We start from the raw sequence: 14,406 nt of genomic DNA on the forward strand, positions 1-14,406 counted from the left end.
GCAAGACCTCTGCTGTGCCTGACCCAGGGGTCATCCTCCAGCCCCCTGACAAGACCTGTCAGAGATGCTGGGTGTAGCTGGAGCACCTCCTTCTCTACTCAGTGCCTCTCTGCCTCCTGCTCTCCAGGCTTGGTCATGGAGGCCCCCGCTCCTGGCGTCTGGCACTCCCTGCCTCCTGGCTTGGACTTCTGTGCACACTTTGTCCTTGGTCGTCCCCACCAGTCCTGTTAAGATCAATGCCAGCCACATGCAGACGGTTCCAAATTCAAGTCCCCATCTCTGGCCTCTTTGTGAACACTGCAGTTGTGGGTCTCGCTGTGGGACCCCACCCCAGCATCCCTTCACAGCCATCTAATTGGAAACTCCAACGCCATCCTAGAAAGGAGGCTCTTGATCTCTCGATCTCGGTAAGTGGCAATTCCATCCAAGCTGTGGGTCAGGAGACCTCCTTGAAAACCTGTCAGGTCTTCCACCCCAGGATGTGCATGACCTGAACCCTGTTCTCTACTACCACTGCCCCCACCCCACTGCCTCTGTGTCCTGTTCAGATTCCTGCACTGTTACCACTTGAACCCCTCTGGGGGCTTCCTGTCACCTCGGAGTGAAGCCCATGGTGCATTATGCCAATGGATCCTTTCACCTGCTGCCCTGGCTGCTTGCAATGTGCCCCCCCAGCCCCACACTGACCTTGCAGGTCAAAGCCACCACCTCCAGGTAGTGTCCTGGTAATCTGCCTGATAGCACCTGGCGCTGCTGTTTGGCCTGGCCCCATTGTTTACAGGGACATTTACCTGGTTTTCTGCTCATCCTACATCTGGACCCTGGTGCCGCAGCGCAGACACCTTGTGTGTGCTTCCACCTTGACACCTTCTTGATGCACAGTGGGCTGCCAATGAACAGCAGCTAGCTGAACAACTGCTCAGTTGTTTGGAGCTGCTTTCTTTGGTTATTTGTGACAGTAATGTCATGTGTTTTCTTGGTTGTTTGCATTTACAGCCCCCTGGGAGCGATCTTCCCTTCTCCACCTTCCACTGAGAACTTGTCTGAAGCTCACATCTCTCCCACTGTCTGCGTGGTTCCATCACTCCTTATGGAGATGCTGTGATGCTTAGTTTCTTCTGTTAATGTGACCAGGCTACGGTACTCCAGTATTTGGTCAAACACTCATCCAGAGACTTAAAGTATTTTATTTTATTTTATTTTTTTTATTTATTTATTTTTTTATTGGTGTTCAATTTCCTAACATACAGAATAACACCCAGTGCCCGTCACCCATTCACTCCCACCCCCCGCCCTCCTCCCCTTCTACCACCCCTAGTTCGTTTCCCAGAGTTAGCAGTCTTTACGTTCTGTCTCCCTTTCTGATATTTCCCACACATTTCTTCTCCCTTCCCTTATTTTCCCTTTCACTATTATTTATATTCCCCAAATGAATGAGAACATATAATGTTTGTCCTTCTCCAACTGACTTACTTCACTCAGCATAATACCCTCCAGTTCCATCCACGTTGAAGCAAATGGTTTAAAGTATTTTAAAAGCATGATTAACATTTAAATCAGTAGACAGGGATCCCTGGGTGGCACAGTGGTTTGGCGCCTGCCTTTGCCCAGGGTGCGATCCTGGAGACCTGGGATCAAATCCCGCATTGGGCTCCCGGTGCATGGAGCCTGCTTCTCCCTCTGCCTGTGTCTCTGCCCCCCCCTCTCTGTGACTATCATAAATAAATAAAAATTTTAAAAAATAAATCAGTAGACAGTGAGTAAAACAGATTGCCTCCATGTGATGGTGGGCCTTGTCAAATCAGTTGAAAGCCTTGAGTGAAAAAAGGCTGAGGTCCCTTAAGGAAGACGGAGGTCTGCCTCCAGGCACTTCTTGACCTGACCTGCAGCATCCACTCTGCTCTCCCAGATTCAGGCCTGTTTTATAGATTTTGGGCTAACCAAGTCTTCATAATCATGTACTCTGGTTCCTTAAAATAACCCCCCTATAAATATAAATAAAATATAAATACAAATATATATATATATATATTTATATAAAGGATAGATGAGATTTTGAAATAATATTGACAGATTTTCCTGTCACACACACATCTATCAATCATTTATCTATGTATAATCTATCTATCTGGTCTATCACTGTTTATTCTCTGAAGAACTCTAACCAGTAGACTCTTTGATGTCAAATGCTTTGGCTGCTGTCTCCCGTCCCTTTCACTTTGTGTATTCTGTCTTCCAGAATAAGCTCAGGAAACATGGGCAGGCCTGACCACAGTTGGGAATGGACAACAGGACCTTGCCTGCAGGACAGAACTCTGGTTTCTGCCTACATGCCAGGAGGCCTTGGGCCACAGTCCCTGGTGGCAGAGCAGCTCAAATCCTCCCCTCAAACACCAAGAGAGGGGGAAATCAGTTGGGCCCCCATGCAGGTGGCTAGGCGGTGAATTCCACTGTGTGGGACCAGACTTGTCAAACCTTGATTTAGGTGTGGGAGGGCACATATGTCCTGTTTATCACACAGCTGGAAACATATGTTTCTGCCCAAGGTGGATGGCTTCCCAGCAGGCGGGACTGCGGTGGCCCCGGGTGAGCTGTGGAGCGTGCAGGGAAACCGCCCTTGGCCTGCTGTCATAGGGTTGAGTTACAGCTTGTGGCCGCAGGACTGGGGAAGATCACACACACACTCCCTACACTGAGGCAAACAGCTTAAACCAAGGCCCCACAGGGACTGTCACATGCCTCTGGCACATAGATTTCTGAAGTTGGGCAGAGGTCAGTTGATGCTTATTTAAGACAAAAGGGGAAGTCCCAGTAAAAGGCAGACCACTGGATTCTTCCATTGAAGGAAATAGCCTGACCATCTGGCCCAGTGGGAGGGGCCAACCAGGAGGGATCAGCCAGGAGAGACCAGCCAGGAGGGATCAACCAGGAAGGATCATCCAGGAAGGACCAGCCAGGAGGGACAAACCAGGAGGGACCAGCAAGGAGGGATCAGCCAGGAGGGATCAACCAGGGGAGACCAGTCAGGAGGGATCATCCAGGAGGGACTAGTAAGGAGGGATCAGCCAGGAGGGACCAGCTAGAAGGGACCAGACAGGAGGGATCAGCCAGGAGGGACCAGTCAAGAGGGGCCATCCAGAAGGGATCATCCAGGAGGGACCAGCCAGGAAGGATCACACAGGAGGGAGCAGCCAGGAGGGACCTGTTAAGAGGGGCAAGTCAGGAGGGATCAGCCAGGAGGGATCATTCAGGAGGGACCAGCTAGGAGGGACAAACCAGGAGAGACCAGTCAGGAGGGATCAGTGAGGAGGGATCACTCAGGAGGGAGTATCCAGGAGGGACCAGGTAGGAGAGTCCAGCCAGGAGGGACCAGCCAGGAAGGATCAGTGAAAGAGATTGGTCAGGAGTGATCAGTGAGGAGGGAGCAGCCAGGAAGTATCAGTCAGGTGGGATCAGACAAAGGAATCACCCAGGGGTAATCAGTCAAGAGGGGCCAGCTAGGAGGGACCAACCAGGAGGGATCAGTCAGGAGGGATCAGTCAGGTGGGATCAGCCAGGAGGAGCCATCAGGTGGGGCCAACCAAGATGGATCAGTCAGGAGGGACTAGGCAAGAGGGAATAGCCAGGAGAAGCCAGGCAGGAGGGACCAACCAGGGGGGATAAGACAGGAAGAATCAGTAAAGAGGGGCTATCCAGGAAGCCAGGAAGGATCAGGGAGGAGGAATCAGTCAGGAGAGGCCAACCAGGCAGGTCAGTGAGAAGGGATCACCCAGGAGGGATCATCAAGGAGGGATCAGCCAGTGGGACAAGCCAGGAGGGACCAGTCAGGAGGTACCAGCCAGCAGGGATCAGTCAGAAGGGAATGGCCAGGGAGGATTAGTCAAATGGATCAGACAGGAGGGATGAGATAAAAGGGATCACCCAGGAGGGATCTTCAAGGAGGGATCAGCCAGGGGCAAACAGCCTGGAGGGATCATCCAGCAGGGATTATGCAGGAAGGATCAGCTAGGAGGAATCAACCAGGTGGGGTCAACCAGGAGGGACCAGCAAGGAGAGACCAGACAGGAGGGACCAGCAAGGAGGGATCAGCAAAAGGGATCAGTCAGGTTGGATCAGTAAGTAAAGATCACCCAAGAGGGATCAGCTTGGAGGGACCATCCAGGAAGGATTAGTCAGGAGACTTCAGCCAGGAGGGGTCCACTAGGCAGGGCCATCCAGGAAGGATAAGAAAGAGACACCAGTCAGGAGGGACCACCTGGAGGGATCAGCCAGGAGAGGCCAACCAGAAGTTGCCAAGTAGGAGGTATCAGCCAGGAGGGATCAGCCAGGAGGGATCCACCAGGAGGAATCATCCAGGAGGGATCAGCCAGGCTAGTCCAGTCAGGAGGAATCAACCAGGAGGGGCAAGCAAGGAGAGGCTAACAAGGAGGGATCAGCCAGGAGGGATCATCAAAGAGGGATCAGCCAGGAATAAATAGCCAGAAGGGATCAGCCAGCAAGGATAAGTCATAGGAAGCATCCAGGAAGGATCAGGCAGGAGGGGCCAGCCAAGAGGGATCAACTCAGATGGATCACCCAGGAGAGATCACCCAGGAGCGATCAGCCAGGAGGGACTAGTGAGGTAGGTCTGGAGAGATCATCAAGGAGGGATCAGCCAGGAGGAAACAGACAGGAGGGATCTGCCAGCAGGGATTAGCCAGGAAGAATCAGCCAGGAGGGATCAACCAGGAAGCTCCAGCCAGATGGGATCAGCCAGAAAGTGCCAGCCAGAAGCAATAAGGCAGGAGGAATCAGCCAGGAAGGAATAGCTAGGAAGGAACAGTCAGGAGCGATCAACCCACAGAGGCCAGTCAGTAGGGACCAGCCAGTAGGGACCAGCCAGTAGGGATCAGCCAGGAGGGATCAGCCAGGAGAGACCAGACAGAAGGAATCAGCCAGGAGGGGTTAGCCAGGATAGGGCAGACAGGAGGGACCAACCAGGAGGGATCAGCCAGGAGAGATCGGCCAAGAGAGACCAGCCAGGAGGGATCAGCCAGGAAGGGTCAGCCAGAAGGGAGCAGCTAGGAGGTATCTGTCAGGAGGGATCAGCCAGGAAGGGTCAGCCAGAAGGGAGCAGCCAGGAAAGATCAGCCAGGAGGGTTTAGCCAGGAGGATTCAGGCAGAATGGACCAACCAGGAGGATAGGTCAGGAGGGATCAGCCAGGAAGGACCAGCCAGGAGGACCCAGCTGGGAAAGGCTATCCCAGAGGGATCAGCCAGGAGGAAACAACCACGAAGGAGCATCCCAAAGGGCTCAGCCAGGACAACCAGCCAGGAGGGACCAGCCAAGAGGGTCCTGTGCAGAGGGGCTTGGGGGACTGAGAGTTTAGGCAAATGTCCTGGCTTTGGCCAAGGGAGATTTGGCCTTAGAATTGCCTGGAGGCATATGTGTTCATGATGCCTCACATCTTATATTTTAGGGTTTTTTCCTAGTGTGTTTCTTGTACAGAAAGCAGGTCAAATACAGACACCCGGGCCCAGCCAGGTGTTCAGCATGCTCAGCCGAGGACACGGGTCAGGGGCTTGGTGCCATACTGCTACTTTCCCTTGGGAGTGAGGGTGGGACACCATGGGCACTTTTCCTGGTGAGGATGGGCTGGAGGATGTGGCTTAGGTCTGAGGACCCCAGTGCATGACCTCCTTTGAGGCCAGCCAGATCATTCATCCATTTGCTTGTTCATTCATTCATTCCTTCTGCTATTGTAAATGCTGGGTGTGTGCTGTCCCTGTTCCCATGGGGCCTGGAGGCCGGGCTGGGAGGTGGGAAGAACCAGGGGGCAGGTGGATGGTGCCCTGTAGAATGTCTGGGGAGCAGGCCCAGAGGGCTGCAAGGAGGCGGGGGCTGGGGAGGCCCAGGGCCTCAGTCAGGCTTAAAGGGGTCCTCACCTCATTCCTGGCATAAAGGGAGCCCCATGATATTCCTCAGCTGAGGCTGCTGGGACACAGGTCAAAAGACCGCACTGGCCATGGGTTGGGGAGGGAAGCCTGGAGGCTGGCTGGACGACTGGGGCTCTGGGGGGGGTGACGTGGCTGGCTGTGTGTGGGAGGATGGCTGTGATGGCTTTGGGTGTCTTTGGGGGTCCACTCGGCCAGATGTCATTGACTGAGATGGCAGGGTGGGGGAGGGTGGACGTCAGAAGGAATTAACTTTGGGAATACAGGATTTGTGCTGCATTTGTAAATCTGTGCCGTGTGCAGGCAGACGTTCATTCATTCAGCAACTGTTTGCTGAGCACCTAATGTGTACTGGGCTCTGCTCTGCATGTTGGGGGTCATCAAGGAGCAACAGGAAACACTGTGCTCTGGCAAGGAGAAAGAAATAACCGACCAATTTAATGAGAAAGGGAGCCAGAGAATGTGCCAGAGGGGAGAGAAGAGAACTCAGTGGGGGAGGAGCAGAGGGCAGGGGGCAGAGCTACCACAGGCCCCATGTGCAGTATTCTGGTGAACCGTGGGGAGACTGAGGCCTCATCTGGTTCTGGACACAGGGCTGCCCTTGCCCATGCCGCTGAGAGGCTGCCAAGGGCGCAGTGGGCAGGGTGGCTGCACAGGACACCACCAAGGGTGGGTGGTGTGCACACCGAGGAGACGGGTCAGCCAGCGCAGGAGATGCGGCCTTCTGGGAGCAGCATGGGTGCAGGGAAAGGTGGGAATCCATTCTGAGAGTTTGGCTTGAATGCCTGGGAGGGTGGGGCTGCCTTGGCTGGCAGAGGTCGGAGGTCTGACACCAGCCCCCAAGGAAGGCCAGGCGGGGCCAGGCTCAGTCTCCTGGGTGCTCCAGGACACAGCCTGTCCCTGGACTTCCCACTGGGCTGAGCATGGCGGCTGAGCTGGGGTCACAGCCCTTCCTCTACTGCGCAGCTGCAGCAGGGTGTCTTGCTCTGGTGCCACTGCCTTCCCGTGTGGCTCTGTGACAACATGGCCCCCTTTGGCCAGGACCGCCTCTTCTTGAATCCTGAGCTTGAGGCCTCTGCAAAGTGTCTTTGCCCTGGACGTCCTATGCAGAGTCTGAGGGGTCCTGCGTGCACATTTTCAGGGCTATGAGTCAGCTGACCACAGTGTGATGTCCAGCTGTGGCATGTGGAGTGTCAGTGACGTGGAGCTCCAGTGTCGACATGTGGAGTCAAAGTCTGCATGTAGCAATGAGACGTGGGCTGAAGCTGTGAGGTTTGATTGGGTGGGTGAGGATGGAGGCACCTGGAGACACAAGCAGTGACAAGGGAGCACCGTGGATTGGCTGGGGGGATTGGGCTTGGCAGCGGCTCCCCCTCACTCTTCTCCCTGGCCAGTGGGCGGGGCGGGCAGGGAGCATGGAAGGTGTCCACCACAGTCGCCTGCCCCTGTGACCACTTCTGCTCCTGCAGCTGAGGACTCTGGGTGACGGCAGGACTGCAAGTGGTGACTGTGCTGAGCCATGCCAGGGTCACCTCTGGGCCCCTTCAGGCACTCCTGCATTTACCACTCACCCCATTCCACGTGACAGGTGTGCTCCCACCCACTGCCCTGGAAGGACGTGATTCACGAGGGTCAGAGGTCATGCCTGAGGCTGTGAGAACAGGCACACACAGAAAGAGCTCTATCTACGGGGCTGTCCTAACTCCCACCATGTAGAGCCATGTTCCAATGTTGTGTGTGAGCCTGTGTGGGTGCATGGGCACATGTCTGTGCATTTATGTGACCACACACAGCAGACTAGCATGTGTACATGCACATGTGTGCACATGCCTGGGTATTTGCACATTTGTATGCATGTATGTGTGCTCCGTGGTTTTTTTTAATTTTTATTTATTTATGATAGTCACACACAGAGAGAGAGGCAGAGACACAGGCAGAGGGAGAAGCAGGCTCCATGCACTGGGAGCCTGATGTGGGATTCGATCCCAGGTCTCCAGGATCGTGCCCTGGGCCAAAGGCAGGAGCTAAACTGCTGCACCACCCAGGGATCCCCATGCTCTGTGTTTATAGGGGTACAATACACATGTATATTGTTTGTGTCTGTGCATGTGTGCTTATGTGTGAACCATGCTCGTGCACACGTATGTACACACATGCCTGCATGCATGTGCCCGTGGATGTGGGGAGTAGCAGCCCCTTGTGACCTGTGCTCCTGTGCACACCTGGATGCACACATGCCTGCATGCATGTACCCGTGGGTGTGGGGAGCAGTAGGTCCCATCCCAGGGCAGAGGTCCCAGGGCAGAGAGCAGTCAGTCCCAGGGCAGAGAGGCCCCCACCCACCTTTTCCCATGCCTCCCCACCACGTGCCCGACCACTGCTCTACCCCTGACCTGGGTGTGAATCTCCTGGACGTTTGTCTGCATCCCCTGGATCTTCTGAGCAGAGGTAGGTCTTTAGGACTGAGGTGGGGAAGCAGGAGACAGGTGGAATGAGCAAGGTTGTTTTTTTAAAAAATTATTTATTATTATTATTATTATTTATTTTATTGGAGTTCAATTTGCCAATATATAGCATAACACCCAGTAGCAAGGTTGTTTATGGAGCAAAAAGGCAAGGGGCTGCCGTCAGGACGGCTGGCTCAGGGACATGCAGGGTGGGATGCCCTCCTCTCTGCATCTGGTGGCTGAACTCTGGACAGAGGTAGACAGAGGTAGGCAGGGGTTGAGCAGAGGTGGTCCCGGAGTCCAGGCCGGGCCTCTCTGTCCTCGGCGACAGCATGCAGGCTGGGCCTCCCTTCTCTGAGGGTGCCAGGTGTCTACTCTCCTGGGGTTACTTCACCTGCAGGAGGAGTCCAATGAGGAAGGGGGCTAGTGGCCAGAGTGGAGCAGGGGGAGAGTGTGAGGGGCAGGGTCCTCAGAGGATGCAGCCCGTCCTCATGTCCTGCCTGGCTGAGTCAGGGCCAGATGTTTCACTGTGGGGTGCTGTGGTGGAGGGGAGGGGCCCCTGGTGTCTCCCCACCCACCCGGGGCCCACCAAGGCCACACATGCCCCCGCTCCCTGCAGACTCCCTGAGCCTGCTCCAGAGTGTGTCCCAGCCCTGTTCACAGGTGTGCCAGCTGCCTTACTTTGAGGAAGGTGACGAAGCCGCTGTAGAGCAGAGTGAGGACGAAGAGGGCAGCGAACGTGGGCCACAGTCCGCTGGCATCTTCCAGATCCATGGAGTCCCCGCTGCTCTCGTCGTGGCTCTGGGGGGCTGGGGGGGTCATGGTCAGACCTGGGAGCAAGGGCACCAGTGGGCCCACGTGAGGGGGGGTGCCAAGGGACAGACGACTCTGAGGCTTCCTGATCCTGACGGAGTGCCCACCTGATGCACCTCTGTAAAGCTTCTCCCTGCCCCCTGCCCTCCAGAACCAGGGGCTCCACAGAGACAGGGAGGCCCAGCACCAAGTGGAGCAGACAGACTGGAACCACACACCTGGCACAGAAGCCAACATGTCAGCATGGCAAGTGCACAAGGGCAGTGGATGGCACTCGGCGGGTGCAGACATGGGCAGCCTGGCCCAGCCATGGTGAAAGCGCCTTTCAGGAGGGGCTGCTGTCATGACAGGGACCAGATGGCCTGACCATGTGACCAGAAGTGGGGACCACACTCTAAGCAGAAGGAACGCCGTGCTCTGGGATGGAGCCTGAACCAGGAGGGTAGAGGGGCCCAATGTGGCCAGAGCGGAGAGCTTGGGCAGGGGTGGCAGAGGGGCTGGGGCTGGGTGGGGCCCTTCAGAGCAATAGGGAGCCCCTAGGGCCTTGAAGCAGGTGACTGACTTGGCAAGATCTGCCTGTCGAAGCCGCCGCTGTCCTGGGAACTGTCACCGGGTGCAGGAGCATCAGGCCCTTGGCCCGACAAGCAGTTGGTGAGGCTCAGTACAGTGGGCCTGGGGCGGCGTGGGTCATGGGCAGAAGAAGCAAGTGTGGACACCGCGCGGGCCTTGCGGACTCTGTAGCAGTCATCACATCTGGTAATGAAACTTAGGCACATTTTTGTTCTGTTTATTTCATTTTTCGAGTAACTAAACTTTAGTGCGTTCCACTAGGCTACTGGTCCATGCCGCACAGGGAATTTCAAGAAAGGCAGTGGTTCTGACTCCAGATAATATAGGAAAACCTGTTCTAGACACGTGGGATGTTGCGCTGAATGGCTGGGGGGCTCAACCAGACAGGCGGACGTTGTGGCGGTCGCCCTGGACAGAGCTCTGTCCAGGTAATGACCCCCAGCCAGGGCAGTGGACCCAGCCCCAGGGTGGCGAGGCGGGGAGCGCTTGTCAGAAGACAGGGGTGGGGCGGGCAGGACATGCTTCCTATGCGGCTTTCACTGCAGCACGGCAAGGCAGGGCAGAAGGCAGTCTGTGGAGCACAGCCTGGAGAAGCCTGACATGGGATCTGGACACGAGTGGAACTGTTTTTAATTACAGGACCTGGATCTCCTTGGGGTCAAATTCTGTTTGCTACTTTTCATCAGATTGTGGGTGAAGCTCTTCTGCTTCTTTGCATGTCTTTTAATTTTTGGTTGTGTGCTGGACATTGTGAACAAGCCAACAGCTGGCAGAGGGTAAGTGCAGTCTCCCTGGGCGGGGGGTGGGGGAGTCTAGCAGAACAGGATGGGGTCAGGGCCCTCTGCCCACAGAGGCTGTAGGCCTGGACACCTGACCCAGTTCTTCCAATGGTGGCCACTGAGCAGGCTCCTGTATGGAGCAATCAGTGGTGGAGAGGATGCAGAGAGGATGCTTTTGTGCTCATACCAGGTGTCATCCCACGAGGACTTTAGAGTCTTGGGGATTCCCTCATTCCCTCCTCCTCCCTGGATGATCACACCTCAGTCCCCCTGTGTCCTGGGTGGGGCTGACCCTCCTCTGTCCCCCTGTACCTTGTGTGGGGCTGACCCTCCTCTGTCCCCCTGTGCCCTGGGTGGGGCTGACCTTTCCCTCTCCCTGTGCCCTGGGTGGGGCTGACCCTCCCCTCTGTCCCTCTGTGCCCTGGGCCTGGTTGACCCTCCTCTGTCCATCTGTGCCCTGGGTGGGGTTGACCGTCCCCTCTGTCCCCCTGTGCCCTGGGTGGGGCTGACCTTCCTCTGTCCACGTGTGCCCTTGGTGGGCTGACCCTCCCCTCTGTCCCCCTGTGCCCTAGGTGGGGCTGACCTTCCCCTCTCTCCCCCTGTGCGCTGGGCAGGGCTGATCCTCCTCCATCCCCCTGTACCTGGGGCCGGGATGACCCCCCCACTGCATCCTGTGTCCAGAGTGTGTGACCTTGGCAGGTGGATTTACCCCTGACCCATGCAAGAAGTGTGAGCACCACACAGCTATCGGCAGGGTGGTGGTCAGAGCTGGGCTCGAGGACGTTTGGCCACTCCCTGCTCACTCACATCCCTCCATGTTCCCCTGCCTTACTCTACACATGCCCACCCCTGTGGGTCCAAGAGGAGGCCTAGTGAGCACCCACAGCAACTATGGGCATAGGTGCCACAGTCCCATGGAGGGGATCATGAGGACCTCATTGGAGCTGAGCCCTGTCCACTGAGCTGTCCAGGCCTCTCCACATGCTGGCACGTCTATGGGCTCAGGTGAGCGAGGAGAGCATGTGCACACCTGCAGCCTGCAGCCTGGGGCTTGGTGCTTGATGGCAGATCAGTCTCCAGCCTTGATGGAGTCTGTCTGGGGGGCTAGTCTAGCCTCACCATGACGTCAGGCCATGGAAAGCTGGGTCTGTGCCTGGGAGCAGCCTGTATGCAGGGTGTAGGAGGGTGGAGCCAGGAAGACTGCCAGTGTGGACCTGGCCCAGGGGAAGGAGGAGAAGTAGGGCCAGGAGGCTGCTCTGGGGGCTGGAGTACACAGTCCTAGGGGGACATGAGCCATGACAGGTGACACCCAGAGGGGCAGGACACAGGGTCGAGAAGACAGGCTTAGGACAAGGGGTAGACGAGGGTTGACACTGGGACTTCAGGGGAAAGTCTGTTGGGCAGAGGTAGACAGGCTGGGGGCTGAGGAGCAGCCACGTCCCTGGGGGCCCTCAGGCTGCCCCCCACCAGGGTGCCACCCTGACAAGCCTGGCTATATCAGGCAGTGGGGCCAGTGCTGTTGTCTGGATATCTCCTCACTTGGAGGCATGCCCATGGTCTGGGCCATTGGCAGGGTGTCTGAGCGGGTGGCGCCTGGCACAGCCTCCCACATTGTTGCTCTGGGCCTGTACTGGGAATCTTCTGCCACCTTGCTCCTAGGGAAGCCTGGGGGCCTCTCCATGCCTGAGCAGGAGGACAATGGCATCCTGCTCCCTACCTGGCCTGAGGTGTCCAGCACTGTCCCACCAGGGCCTTGCTGGGCACGGAGGGGGCACTTGTCTGGGTGCTTCACCCTGCTGGGGTGGCAAGGGGGTCTGACAAGGGGCCTCAGAGGGGAGAGTAAACCCTAAGCCTGTACTATGAGTGCCCACCCTGGCAGGCATCAGTCCCTCCGGCCCTGTAGGGCCTGCAATCAGGGCCTGTTGTGGGCATGCGTTGGTCAGATTTCTTGGGCAGACCAGCTCCCACTTCTGGGTATATCTGGCCCCTGAGATGCAGACTGTTCTCCCAGACTAGGGGGGGCTCCTGGGGCTTGGGGAGGCTCCAATGTCCCTGAGAGTAGTGTCAGGAATGACCACCCTCTCCAAGGGAGGGCCCTGTTCTGCATCCACCAGTGGGGCATGTCTTGGTGGGAAGTGGCTGCTGTTTGGGACCTGGCAGCGGTGACAACCACCTCCCCACCCCTCCTAGTCCAGCATGTGGTGTGTGGACCTGAGGACACAGGTGTCAGTGCATCCAAAGCCCTCAGTGTGGAGACAGCATGTGCACAGTCCAGACGCTGAGCTGGCTAGGTGGGGCCATCCTGGCTGGGTGGTACAGGCCTTTGGCTGCTACCCCAGGACCTGGTCACTCAGCAACTCTGAGGGCTTCCCCTCCACCCCGACCCTGTGCTCGGGAGAGGCCGGCACTGAAGGCCGCATACTCATGTGTGACTCACCACTGTCCAGGCTCCAGCTGGTGTTGAGCAGCTTCCGGGAGGCCTCGTGCCTGACTACACACGTGTAGGTGGGCGGGTGAGGGCCCTGGGGAGCGAGGACACGCAGGAGACTCCAGGTCTGGAACGTGCCACTGCCCGGCTGGGCCATGGGGGGTGCAGTGGCGAACCAAGAAGGGTCCACCTCAATCTGGTCCTTGATCCAGGTGAGGAGGATGTCAGGGGGTGAGAAGCCGGACACCTCGCACAGGAACCAGGAGGCTGCTCTGGGCATGGTCAGGGCATGGACATTGAGGCTGCTGGGTGCTCTGGCAGCTGTGGGGAGAAGCCTGGTCATGCTTGAGCCCCTTGGGGCTTTGGGAGAAGCTGGGTGGCCCGGAGGATGGTGGGTCCCCCCACTTGGTGTCTCCTTATGGGAGGAGGTGGCCAGCAGAGCCCACAGGAGTCGTGTGTGTGCATGGTGAGGGGGTGCCCAGCCAGCCTGTCTCCTGGGCCTGGGGGCAGGCCTCACCATGCTCTCTGGCTGCTGCGTACACCACCTGGGAAGGCATGCTGGGGAGGCTCAGCGTGCAGGTGATGTTGGCTCCTGAGGCCCACAGGGATATGGGCAAGACCAGGCGGCTGCTCCAGCTCTGGGAGCCATTCTCATGCTCCTGCAGTGGCCTCTCCTCCACAGCCTCGCTGGGGGGCGCCCCGGCTACCTCCCAGGACAGGTGGGCCTTCTGAAGGTCATCTCCCACCACCAGGCAGGTGAAAGCAGCTTCTCCCTGGAGCCATGGTCCCCGCAGGGGAGGGCGCAGCATGTAGAGGCTGGGAGGGTGGGTGTGGTTCCAACACTCTGTCGGGAGAGCAACCTTGGTCAACAGGGGTGAGTGGGGGATACAGACACTGCCTGGGGGTGGTGCTGGGGGTGGGGGGATACAGACCCTGCCTGGGGGCTTGCTGACCCCAGGAGGGCCACTCTCCCTAGTGCAGACTCCGCTCTTTTTGCTTCCTGGCCTCCCACTGCGGGGTTGGGGGCTAGGGGTTGGCTTGGGGCCTGGCTTTCCCTGTGTTCCCCAGGTGGTTCCTCTCCTCCCCCACTCTGCACCCCAGGAACTGGCCTCTGAGGATGGTGTCCACTGGGCATCCTGGCTCCTGGGCTTGCGTCTGGGTGTGGCTGGTGGGAGGCACTAGGGAGGAAAGGGAGATGAGATGGCAGCACATGTAGGGGGGGCCCTGGGCCTTCCTGCTCCCCGGGGCCCCAGGGCCTTCCCACACCCGCTGCTGCCCCTTCCTCCAGGCTCCTGAGCGGTCACCCCACCAGGGTCACCTCTACAGTTAGGGTGAGGATGGCCAGTAGGGCTCTGGGCCACAGGCATGGGATAGACCAGGGGCCCACAGGTCTGTTCTGTCAAGGGTCACATTGTAAACATTTAGGCTTTGCAGT

The 14,406-nt window shown here is 57.4% G+C and overlaps 1 long non-coding RNA gene and 2 gene segments (V, D, J or C); 1 reads left to right on the top strand and 2 right to left on the bottom strand.

The window, feature by feature from the left end:
* Positions 1-1,183, top strand: part of LOC144321260 (uncharacterized) — a 28,460-nt gene extending 27,277 nt beyond the window's left edge. For both annotated transcript variants that reach the window (XR_013387007.1, XR_013387008.1), the window contains exons 4-5: positions 128-407; positions 997-1,183. This is a non-coding gene — a long non-coding RNA (uncharacterized LOC144321260). The remainder of the gene's footprint in view (positions 1-127; positions 408-996) is intronic.
* LOC144321264 (immunoglobulin gamma-1 heavy chain-like) overlaps positions 1-14,406 on the bottom strand; it is a 74,996-nt gene that overhangs the window by 40,635 nt on the left and 19,955 nt on the right.
* The window catches only part of LOC144321263 (immunoglobulin heavy constant delta-like), a 75,625-nt gene continuing 69,693 nt past the window's right edge, over positions 8,475-14,406 (bottom strand). The window contains 5 exon segments of the C gene segment in view: positions 8,475-8,775; positions 9,063-9,211; positions 12,981-13,292; positions 13,489-13,815; positions 14,081-14,149. Of these exon segments, the coding sequence occupies positions 8,767-8,775; positions 9,063-9,211; positions 12,981-13,292; positions 13,489-13,815; positions 14,081-14,149 (866 nt within the window).

The sequence above is a fragment of the Canis aureus genome, chromosome 9 (genome assembly GCF_053574225.1).
Source record: "Canis aureus isolate CA01 chromosome 9, VMU_Caureus_v.1.0, whole genome shotgun sequence".
Taxonomy (NCBI): Eukaryota; Metazoa; Chordata; class Mammalia; order Carnivora; family Canidae; genus Canis; species Canis aureus.